Below are 12,179 nucleotides of genomic sequence, written 5' to 3' on the forward strand. Positions count from 1 at the left end.
TACATGCAGAGACAACACAAATGCATGTATTCTGTACACGCTGCACACGAACACCAGGATAGAATTTGGTTTTCAAATTTTCTTCAGAATTTTTTTCATTTCATCACCTCCTCATTTGTTTGTAAATGAGGAGGATTAAGCAGGTCATCTTTGCCCCCTCCGCAGTATATCTGTTCCCCCTAAGAATGTGATGAGATGTCAAAGATTAGAAGGAAGACTACATTTTAAATAAATGTAGGAAGAGAGCTGCTCACACATTTGAAGAAAATGTGAAAATAACCAAACATGTTTAGCAGACACACGTCAACATTTTTCTTATGTTAAATTTTGACAAAAGTCTGACCTATGGTTTTCGTACATGTTAAGTGTAATGTGCAATTTCCTATAATGAAAACTAATTCATTGAAAACCATCGCAAAGCATCCTTTTATATTATATTTTAATTTGCGTTTTGGTTGATATTAACCCCGAGTCAAACTAGCAACACATATACAATTTTACATAGATGTGTTATCATAGTCTGTGAAACTAAAGTATACCTATTTAAATATTACACATCCTACTTAAAAGGCATATTTGTCCTAATTTTATTGTAATATAATTTAATTTCAAAAGACTTACAAACAACTGTCATTACAAACATAATTACTTACACTTCATTCTCTTAAATAATGTATTTTCTTAACAAACTATGAGTCAGCCACTGGTATTTGGGTTAATCAGCCCAAATGGTTTTGACTTCATTATTTCAAACCCACATGCAGCATCAGTATCACTGCTGGTTAATCAGTAGGAGGGGTACAGAATCAAAGACACTGCCCAAATACTTAATTTCACTTGAAAGTTATAGCAAACCAAAATAACTATCATTTTTTACAATATTATACTTAGTATTTTAGGATTTATTTTAGATATACACATTTTTATAAAAACCATTAAATTAGTAAAAAGATCATTTAACTAAACAATTTCTTTTTTACCAGAAGTAGAAATCAGAAAACATACAATAATAAGACATAGAGGTCTATCTTCTGCATTTGATTCACTTAGGTTTCTTTCGATTGGAACAGAGCATGTCAATGCAGTCCCATGAAGGACTAAAATAGTAATGGAGCTGATGGGTCAGAAATAGGAACTATTTATCATGCTCAAAATATTGTGCTCGGGTGAGCTGATTAATGTAAAGAATTTTTAACATGTTAACATCACCTTTTCACATAAGGAGAACAGCACATAGGAATTTGCAATTACACTAGTTAAAGTTTGATTTCTTACTTGTGAAACTCTAGATTTTGTGAGGTGCGAGGGTAGCAAGTTCATAAAAGGAATTTGCCAAACAATAACACTGCACCACATGGTCAAACGAAATGGACAAGAACCAATGAGGTGCAGGTGAAAACAAGGAACTCAAATAGACATCATAAAGACTAACAAGAAACAGGTGCACGTGTGTGTGTGTGTGTATGTGTGTGTGTGTGTGAGGGGTGCGTTTGCCATCGTCTCCAGCCGGCAGTTAGTACACCGGCGAGGTGGAGCGCTGGAGAGGGAGAGAGTATGTAGCGCCACGCAGAGCAACCATCACAGTACTCTCCCCCCTAGGTGTGGCTCCTGACAACCCCACCTGCTGCCGACTCGGCCAGACCCAGCTCCGTTCTTCTGGACGGTCCCTGCCCAGTCCACCAGGTACTGGATCCGGCCCCGGCGTAGCCAGAAGCGCCACTGCAAGCCCGGATCCCCTTAGCGGACTAGGAACCACCGGCCTGAGGAGAGAGACATGGAAAGAGGGAGACATTTTAGTGTTGGAATTCATATGTGACGTCGTTTACCTTCTAGAGGACCTTGAACGGCCCCACAGACCGGGGACCCAAGCTTACGATAGAGCAGACGGAGCGGGTGGTCCCTGGTACCACGCCTTGTCCCCAAACTCCTCCACGGCCTGGACGTTGCTGGAATCCCCTAACCAGGGGCACAACAGAACCTGGAAACCGAGGACCACCTGGAAGGGGGTTAGACCTGTGGAGGAATGGCACAGGGAGTTATGAGTGTTCTTCGCTATGGGGAGAAAACGGGCCCAGTCATCTGGTCTGTCAAGGCAGTAAGATCGGAGGAACCTCCCCAGGTCTTGGTTGGTATGCTCCATCTGCCCCGTTGCGGGTGGTACCCTGGACCGCAACCCCCAGCCTGTACATGAAGGCTTTCCATACTCAAGACGTGAACTGGGGGCCGCGGTCAGAGACAATGTCCTTCGTCCGTCCACACAGCCGAAGACCTGCTGAAGCAGCACCTCAGCGAACTGGAGGGCAGTGGGGAGGCCCGGCAGCGGGATGAACTAAACCATCTTTGAGAATCGGTTCTCTACCATGGCGATGGTGGTGTTCCCTTCTGACCATGGCAGGTCTGTCACGAAGTCCACAGAGAGGTGGGACCAGGGTCACTGAGGTACTGGTAGGGGGTGGAGTTTGCCTACTGGAACCGCTTGCGGCGCCTTTGACGGTGCGCACACTCTGCAAGAGAGGACATAGTGCCACATAGTCCGTCCTATGCCAGGCCACCATTACCTGCATCAATGTCCCAGGAGACAGGACCCACGATACAAGAAGTGGGCAGGATGCCCTGATATGCCCTGACATTCTTCGTACCTGGTCGGTATCTGAGGGTGAACTGGATGCGCTCAAAGAACACAGTCCGGTGGTCTGTCAAGACTGTGAACAGCTCCCGGGCGCCCTCAAGCCAGTGTCTCCACTCCTCCAGTGCCAACTTCACCGCCAGTAAGTCACGGTCACCCACGTCGTAGTTCCTTTCCACAGATGAAATGGACACAATAACTTGTGAGGTGCAGGTGAAAACAAGGAACTCAAATGGACAACATAATGACTTACAAGAAACAGGTGTGTGTGTGTGTGTGTGTGTGTGTGTGTGTGTGTGTGTGTGTGTGTGAGGGGTGCGTTTGCCCTCATCTTCAGCTGGCAGTTAGTACACCGGCGAGGTGGAGCGCCGGAGAGGGAGAGCACACAGCGCCACATGGAGTAACTGTAACAGATTTTGACATTTGATTGAATTGTAATATTTTTGGCCAATGACAATAACATGGAAATAGTATCATACGTTTTGTTACATTTTCATTGTTAATTTCTACAAAGAAATGCATTAATAAAACTTGATATACATTACAGGACAAAGGTTTGGACACACCTTCTCATTCAATGCGTTTTCTTTATTTTCATGACTATTTACATTGTAGATTCTCACGGAAGGCATCAAAACTATGAATGAACACATATGGAATTATGTACTTAACAAAAAAGTGTGAAATAACTGAAAACATGTCTAATATTTTAGATTCCTCAAAGTAGCCACCCTCTGCTTTTTTGATAGCGCTACAAACACTTGGTGTTCTCTCAATGAGCTTCATGAGGTAGTCACCTGAAATGGTTTTCACTTCACAGGTGTGCCTTGTCAGGGTTAATTAGTGGAATTTCTTCCCTTATTAATGGGGTTGGGATCAGTTGTGTTGTGCAGAAGTCAGGTTGATACACAGCCGACAGCCCTATTGGACAACTGTCAGAATTCATATTATGGCAAGAACCAATCAGCTAAGTAAAGAGAAACAAGCCATCATTACTTTAAGAAAGGTCAGACAGTCCGGAAAATAGCGAAAACTTTGAATGTGTCCCCAAGTGCAGTCGCAAAAACCATCAAGCGCTACAACAAAACTGGCTCACATGAGGACCACCCCAGGAAAGGAAGACTAAGAGTCTCCTCTGCTGCTGAGGATAAGTTAATCCGAGTCACCAGCCTCAGAAATCGCAGGTTAACAACAGCTCAGATTAGAGACCAGCTGAATGTCACACAGAGTTCTAGCAGCAGACACATCTCTAGAACAACTGTTAAGAGGAGACTGCGCCTTCATGGTCAAGTAGCTGCTAGGAAACCCCTGCTAAGGAGAGGCAACAAACAGAAGAGATTTGTTTGGGCCAAGAAACACAAGGAATAGACATTAGACCAGTAGAAATCTGTGCTTTGGTCTGATGAGTCCAAATTTGAGATCTTTGGTTCCAACCGCCGTCTTTGTGCGACGCAAAAAAGGTGAACGGATGGATTCTACATGCCTGGTTCCCACCGTGAAGCATGGAGGAGGAGGTGTGATGGTGTGGGGGTGCTTTGCTGGTGACACTGTTGGAGATTTATTCAAAATTGAAGGCATACTGAACCAGCATGGCTACCACAGCATCCTGCAGTGACATGCCATCCCATCCAGTTTGCGTTTAGTTGGACTATCATTTATTTTAGAACAGGACAATGACCCCAAACACACTTCCAGGCTGTGTAAGGGCTATTTGACCAAGAAGGAGAGTGATGGAGTGCTGCGCCAGATGACCTGGCCTCCACAGTCACCAGACCTGAACCCAATCGAGATGGTTTGGGGTTAGCTGGACCGCAGAGTGATGGCAAAAGGGCCAACAAGTGCTAAGCATCTCTGGGAACTCCTTCAAGACTGTTGGAAAACCATTTCAGGTGACTACCTCTTGAAGCTCATCAAGAGAATGTCAAGAGCGTGCAAAGCAGTAATCAGAGCAAAGGGTGGCTACTTTGAAGAAACTAGAATATAAGACATGTTTTCAGTTATTTCACACTTTTTTGTGTTAAGTTTGTTAATTCCACGTGTTCATTCATAGTTTTGATGCCTTCAGTGAGAATCTACAATGTAAATAGTCATGAAAATAAAGGAAACGCATTGAATGAGAAGGTGTGTCCAAACTTTTGGCCTGTACTGTATATATAAAAAGCATTATATCCATTTACATCATTTATAACTTGTTGTATTTGTATAACTGGGATTGCCCAAACATCATTTTGAGCAGCTCTGCAGGACCTGTGTGTGTGTGTGTGTGTGTGTGCTTGACTTGAATCATGGATCCCAATGCTAAAAAGATAATACATACATAAAATGGTCCAAATTACATATTTCAGTTTGAAACTGCAGCCTTCTGACTGTAGATCAAATAACAAGAAAAAAAGATCAGGAAGAGAACAAACAGTCTTTTTTTTCTCTTCCTGGGCTCCCTACTGGTTTGAGGCCAAGGGCTTCAGCCTCGCTCCTGCCCCGTATGTGTGTTTATTCATGCATGCGTATTTGTGTGTATGTGTGTGTCCCTGTGTGGGTTGGTGCTTGACCGCCATACTGACAGCCTGATTTCTGCAGGGCTGTGACACGACCCGTTCTGATTCTGCTTCCTGTTCTGGGCCTTACCTGGCTGTGTGGGGTCCTGGTCCACTTGTCCATGGTGGTGGCCTATGTCTTCATCGCCCTCAATGCGTTCCAGGTGAGGACGGACGCTCTTAGAACGACCAGTGTGTGTAAGGGTATCAATGAAACCCCCTGAGTGAGGGGGAAATTATCTCACAGACAGAGAGAGAAAGAGCAGCTTGGTATAAATAAGGAGATTGATGGGCCAGTCAAATGGTGTATGTGTGTGTGTAATCATATTAATAATTGGTTGGGTGCTTGTATTTATTGCTTCCCACATGTCAGTATGTTGTAATATACACCTGTTTCCATACCCCCCCTCCCTGAAATGCGGTCGGGAGTGGGGTCACAACCAATGGATGGGCCGTTATTGACTGAGGGTTAACTGCCTTGCTCAAGAGCTGAACGATTGGTTTTTCACCCTTGTTGACTCTGGATTCGATCATTTCCGTGACAGGGCCAACGTACTTAACTGCTTGGTTTGTTTGTCTATGCGCCTGCATGCGTGCGTGCGTGCGTCTGTGTTTTTTTTGCGTGCGTGGGGGAATGGGTGGCTCAGACTGGGTCTTTGAAGGACAGGTCATGGAAGGGCTCCAGGCTGACCCCACTCCAAATTTACCTTCACCTCCCTTTCCATCACCCTCCTGATAACACCTGTAAATCAGCTGGAGGAACCCTCTATCTCTCTCTCTCTCTCAGGAGCTTACTGCATGTTTTTTTTATAATGTGAATGAGCTGGCTGCCAGCCCAGAGTAAACCTCAGAGAGCTGCTAGTTAATTTAGATTTATTGTGAGGCTTTATCCAAAGAGAGGAGATGGGGGATCAACCACATCATTTTTCTCAGAACAGAAACTCACAGAAACAACCCTCTGTTCTCACCAAACAGGGAACTGCTATAGTACACTACCACTGTCCACACAGCCTCATCAGCGGGCTGTCTATGGCCGGGTACAGCATTGTTTGACATGGTTTTCTGTCTCTTCCTTTCCACAGGGCCTGTACATATTCCTTGTTTATGCCGTTTACAATAGCGAGGTATGTTTACTAAGAACTGTCCGTCGGCAGGGTGTTGTTTCTGTCTGTGTCCTGCCCTCCACTTGACCTTGCCATGTCAGTGTGTGTGCAAGCCGCTGAGGTGCTGTATGCTTTTGTTAAAGGTGAGGAACGCCATAAAGAGGATTCAAGAGAAGAGAAAAGCCTTGTCTTTCACGGTGGGTCAAAATGCATTCAGTGAAATGTTTGCAAACAAATGAATAATGTTAAAACTGGATAAAAATATACATGATTATTATGTATTTTTTGTAGTTAATCTGCAATCCACTCTGCCCCAAAGGCATATTATGATATGGGTTGCATTAAGGTTTAGGGTAAGGGTGGAATAGGATAGGATTAGCTTTGGTCAAATGTTGTCTCAGAGCACACAGCCATTTTGGCAGCGAGTCACCAATCATAATTTCTGACTACACAATCAGACAGCCTCATCTAAACATCTCGATGCAATGTCATTGGTTATAGAACTGTTCCCAGCCTATCAGCTTCCTACCATCCCAAAGGGGTCCAGCCCAGTCTTGGACCCAGAGTCTGCCGCCTCCCTCCAGCCCAGAGACCAGTGAGATCTCTGGCCCAGGAAGTACTAGCACCTCACTGGTCATCAAGAATGGTAAGAGGGCCTGAGTGGAGTGGGGTCGGGTGGGCCTGGCTGAAGTAAGGCATTGTACTGTGTTACTGTGAGGAGGGTTGAATAGTGGTCGGTTTGATAGTGGTGGGTTGGGATAGGGTTTTAAAGTGGTGGGTTGGGTTAGGGTTGGATAGTGGTGGGATGAAATGCAGTTGGATAGTAGTGGTTTGAGATGGCGTCAGACAGTGGTGGGTTGGAATAGGGTTGGATAGTGGTGGGTTGAGATAGAATAAGATAGTGGTGGGTTGGGATAGTGTTAGTTAGTGTTGGTTAGTGGGTGATTGGGATAGGGTTGGATAATGGGGGATTCCGGAGCTTTTGTATTTCAATATGTAGTCTTGAAATTACATTAAACACACTTAACATTAATACCAGGTCATCACTGATTTTACATTCCTTCCTTTCAGAGAGTTTTGGAAAAGAAAGTACTTTTGTAAGCTTTTCCTTGAAACCAGCATCTGGAAACCAGGTGAGATGTATTTGAGTGACTATTCCTAACACTCCAAAATGGTGACTGATCCAAATCCAAGACATGAACATACCTTTTCTACTCACCAGGTGGTTCAACTGACTGCTTTCAAGCCCTCAGGTAATTTTCTAAATGTTTAAAAAATAACATGACTGGCACACTCACACTAAGTAATCAGGCTTCACTGTCTACGTCAGGGGTTCCCAAACCTTTTTGGCCGACGACCCCATTTCGACTCTAACCATGTGAAGAAAAATTATATAAGCGTTATTTTTTTTTATTTGAGGCTATGAGAGTAAATTGTAAAACATTCTGCCCCGACCCCATTTTCATATCAGGTGACCCCACATAGGGCCGCGACCCCTAGTTTGGGACCCTCTGGTCTACGTGATAATTCAATCGAGCGATTGGCATCTATATTTTCTACCGACTTTTTATTTTTCATTTTGGCTATATGCACTAGCATCAGGTCACCACCACTGTGGCTCCTGTGCGCAAGGACACTTCACACTGTTTGAAATCATCAGACGGGAGAGATGTTAAAGTACAATGTTGACAGTCAAAACAAAAGGGAAACACTGTTTCATAGCTAGACAATCAAACTACTGCAGATTATCCTCTCAAATGTCTGCTCACACACAGTCATTAAATCCACCAGTTGGCCTAATACTGAAGGTCTAAAGTCTGTAAAAACGTGTTTTTTTGTGTTTCATCTATCTATCATATTTCATATGTCAGTATCTATCATACTGGATATAATATGTTAATATAATAATACATTTTCTGTAACATTTCTGTAACTACAGGCTGCTAATGGAATAGACGAAATAGGCCACGGAGGCATTTTTATCATGAAGCATGGTGGGACAAAAGCAGAATTATACAGTGAATATCCAAACACACAACGAAAGACTCAATACACAGTCTAGATAGTAGACACACACACAGAGAATGAAAGACTCAAAGATTTACACACATACAGTGTGTGAAGCAGGAAACATCTTGAAGGAGGACGTCTCCTCCTCCACAGTGTCCCATTCCCAGGGTCAGGAATCATCTGCTGTTTAGGAAGTGACTGTTCCAGAGAGACACAGACTTAAGCCTCACTCTTACTTTAAGGGTGTCTGAGGACACCTTTCCTTATATATCTTTCTACACGTACTTGCTGTTTTTACAGACGTAACTAGTCAGTCCGCATTACTGTAGGCACTGGACATTGATTAAAGCTTTTTGCCAGTGTAAGATATCATAAGACCAGACAATGAGATTTTGTTCTCAGTATACCAGCGTGGATAGTAGTTTGACAGATCTTGTCAGAGATCAACAGTCTTAGAAGAGGTGCTGCTAACTGACAGAGCCTTAACAGAGCTCAGAATGACACCACGTAAAGTCTATTACCTGGTGTCCATCTATCAACAATGAACCACTACATATTTGAGACTGCCTTTTTGTCCTACCCAATCCGCTGGTCTTCCCAACTTTACAAGAAGCAGCAGCAGTCCTGGTCTCTACCTATATTCACTAAAGGTGCCAGTAAAATTAAAACACAACGTTCCCTGCATTTCGATCCCACAGAGAGTGTGGTTTTGTGCAAAATTATGCTGGGGCAGTTACACTCAGCCCAGTTATATCATACATTATTGTTTGATGTAAGTGTATACATGGATTGTGTAATGTGTACGACAATAATAGATGTCCCAAAGCCCTTACACTTGTTCCTTTGTTAACTACTGTTATTTAGCTATTTCTATTCAGTGGCTGAAATGTATACTTGCACTTGTATTTGTGAAGTAGCACCGGCTTATCAGCCCACAACTATAGACTTTCACATTATGAAATATGTTGTCTTGACTCAGAAATGGCTATAATACCTTTGTCCTGATCACTTCCTGTGTATTGAAAATACTGGAGTATGTATGTGACCCCAAGACCATTGAACAATAGTTAAGAAATTGCCAAAACATAAAACCTGTAGAACTTTATTGCATTTATTGGTTTAATGCTATTACAATAAAACCAACTGAAAGAAAAACTGAGAATGTGTTGATTGTGTGAAAAGCAATACGTGACTAAGAGAGGACCATCACAGACAGTTTAAGGACTCAGATCTCATCACATCACCTAAACCAAGACAGGGACATCACTGAATGTGGAAATTCAAAAGCAACACTGAGAAACTATTTACATAATAAAAACACCTTCAACCTAAAGTGTGAAATATAAAAGTATGTTTTTCGAAACATCTGAGCTAGGTATAGGTCAATGTGTTTTTAGTTTTTATTTCATGCTTCAACAATATAAATACTGTACAGAGCAGAGGCATAGATAATTATTTCATTTCAGTTCCAAAACCATGGTCCGTATTTAACTGACTGGCCAGGGTTTTAAGGCAGGTGTTCTGATTGTCTAGAATAGGTTATAATGGCTAACCCTGCCAAGTCAATGCCAAAGACATATAGGTGGGTGTTACCTTCTATTGTAGTTCATTGGGATGTTTTCTTTGTACACTTTGAATCAATTGGATTTTCCTAGATCCCCTTCAAGTTCCATAACATATTGCATGTTGTCCTTTATTTTATCCATGAGTACAAAAGGACTGAAACAGATCCACAGTCAACATCTGACCTATCGGCAGGGTAAATGGGTTCTGGTAAGAGGTTAGAGGACTTACTAAGATGAACATTTTCTGGATACTTTGTAAGAGATTTCTTTGTTATTGACTTTCTTTCCAAAGCCCTCTTGATAAATGTGTTACTAAAAGACAACTAGCTGCAGCCAAAGATGGCTTCCTTACATTCTCTCCCACATGTCAGGGACGCATTCAGGCCTCTCTCCATCTCTTCCACATCCTCCTCTCCATCCTTCTTTACTGTATCTCTTCCTCTTACATTTAGCAAATCTCCTAAATGTGTTACCGACTGTCGTTGAATTGAATATGAGTGTGTACTTGTAAACACAAGTGTAATTCATATATTAGAATATTTGATGACTAAAAGAAGGAAAAACAAGATAGAACAGTGTTCGCATACCTACGCTTCAATAACAATGATTACAACATACCAAGGAACAAGTGCTCACATAAATGTAGGGCTGGCACAATATTTCCAACACTATGAGTCTAAAATCATGTGTAACAGTGCCTCTTTCATCTGATGAATCTGAAATAGTGTTTTGCCATAAACTCTGATAACACCTCACTTTGCTTAAAATCAGCAAATGGTCAAGTTACATTTACATACAGTATCATAACATAGCTTGTTTTGTACATTTTATAATTTATCACGTATTAAAGAATGGCCAAATTCTAAGCACATTCTATTTTCACACACCTAGGACAGAAGAGCGACACACATGACCCAAACACAAACACTCTATCACCCACACATTATTTGCTCTTAGCAATGAGCATAAATCCCCTCTGGTGGTGACATGGCATCAGAACCGTCCCACAGAGTGTTGTGGTGTATGGTGGTGGTGGTGACATGGCGTCAGATCAGTCCCACAGAGTGTTATGGTGTATGGTGGTGGTGACATGGCGTCAGATCAGTCCCACAGAGTGTTGTGGTGTACGGTGGTGGTGACATTCCGTCAGATCAGTCCCACAGAGTGTTGTGGTGTATGGTGGTGGTTACATGGCGTCAGATCAGTCCCACAGAGTGTTGTGGTGTATGGTGGTGGTGACATGGCGTCAGATCAGTCCCACAGAGTGTTGTGGTGTATGGTGGTGGTGACATGTCATCAGATCAGTCCCACAGAGTGTTGTGGTGTATGGTGGTGGTGACATGGCGTCAGAACAGACCCACAGAGTGTTGTGGTGTATGGTGGTGGTGACATGGCGTCAGATCAGTCCCACAGAGTGTTGTGGTGTATGGTGGTGGTGACATGTCATCAGATCAGTCCCACAGAGTGTTGTGGCGTATGGTGGTGGTGACATGGCGTCAGATCAGTCCCACAGAGTGTTGTGGTATATGGTGGTGGTGACATGGCATCAGATCAGTCCCACAGAGTGTTGTGGTGTATGGTGGTGGTGACATGGCATCAGATCAGTCCCACAGAGTGTTGTGGTGTATGGTGGTGGTGGTGACATGGCATCAGATCAGTCCCACAGAGTGTGTTGGTGTATGGTGGTGGTGACATGGCGTCAGATCAGTCCCACAGAGTGTTGTGGTGTATGGTGGTGGTGGTGACATGGCATCAGATCAGTCCCACAGAGTGTGGTGGTGTATGGTGGTGGTGGTGACATGGCGTCAGATCAGTCCCACAGAGTGTTGTGGTGTATGGTGGTGGTGACATGGCGTCAGATCAGTCCCACAGAGTGTTATGGTGTATGGTGGTGGTGACATGGCGTCAGATCAGACCCACAGAGTGTTGTGGTGTATGGTGGTGTTGACATGGCGTCAGATCAGTCCCACAGAGTGTTGTGGTGTATGGTGGTGGTGACATGGCATCAGATCAGTCCCACAGAGTGTTGTGGTGTATGGTGGTGGTGACATGGCATCAGATCAGTCCCACAGAGTGTTGTGGTGTACGGTGGTGGTGACATTCCGTCAGATCAGTCCCACAGAGTGTTGTGGTGTATGGTGGTGGTGGTGACATGGCATCAGATCAGTCCCACAGAGTGTTGTGGTGTATGGTGGTGGTGGTGACATGGCATCAGATCAGTCCCACAGTGTTGTGGTGTATGGTGGTGACATGGTGTCAGATCAGTCCCACAGAGTGTTGTGGTGTATGGTGGTGGTGACATGTCATCAGATCAGTCCCAAAGAGTGTTGTGGTGTATGGT

General features: G+C 43.7%; 1 protein-coding gene across 1 annotated transcript in view; it reads left to right on the forward strand.

Moving 5' to 3' along the window:
- The window catches only part of adgrd2 (adhesion G protein-coupled receptor D2), a 30,109-nt gene extending 20,143 nt beyond the window's left edge, over positions 1-9,966 (forward strand). The window contains exons 20-26 of the mRNA XM_020052196.3: positions 5,204-5,324; positions 6,243-6,284; positions 6,407-6,460; positions 6,765-6,909; positions 7,335-7,396; positions 7,486-7,516; positions 8,203-9,966. Coding sequence (XP_019907755.2) covers positions 5,204-5,324; positions 6,243-6,284; positions 6,407-6,460; positions 6,765-6,909; positions 7,335-7,396; positions 7,486-7,516; positions 8,203-8,210 — 463 coding nt within the window. The 3' untranslated portion in view covers positions 8,211-9,966. The remainder of the gene's footprint in view (positions 1-5,203; positions 5,325-6,242; positions 6,285-6,406; positions 6,461-6,764; positions 6,910-7,334; positions 7,397-7,485; positions 7,517-8,202) is intronic.
- Positions 9,967-12,179: the final 2,213 nt, after the last annotated feature.

This window comes from Esox lucius, chromosome 13, assembly GCF_011004845.1.
Source record: "Esox lucius isolate fEsoLuc1 chromosome 13, fEsoLuc1.pri, whole genome shotgun sequence".
NCBI lineage: Eukaryota > Metazoa > Chordata > Actinopteri > Esociformes > Esocidae > Esox > Esox lucius.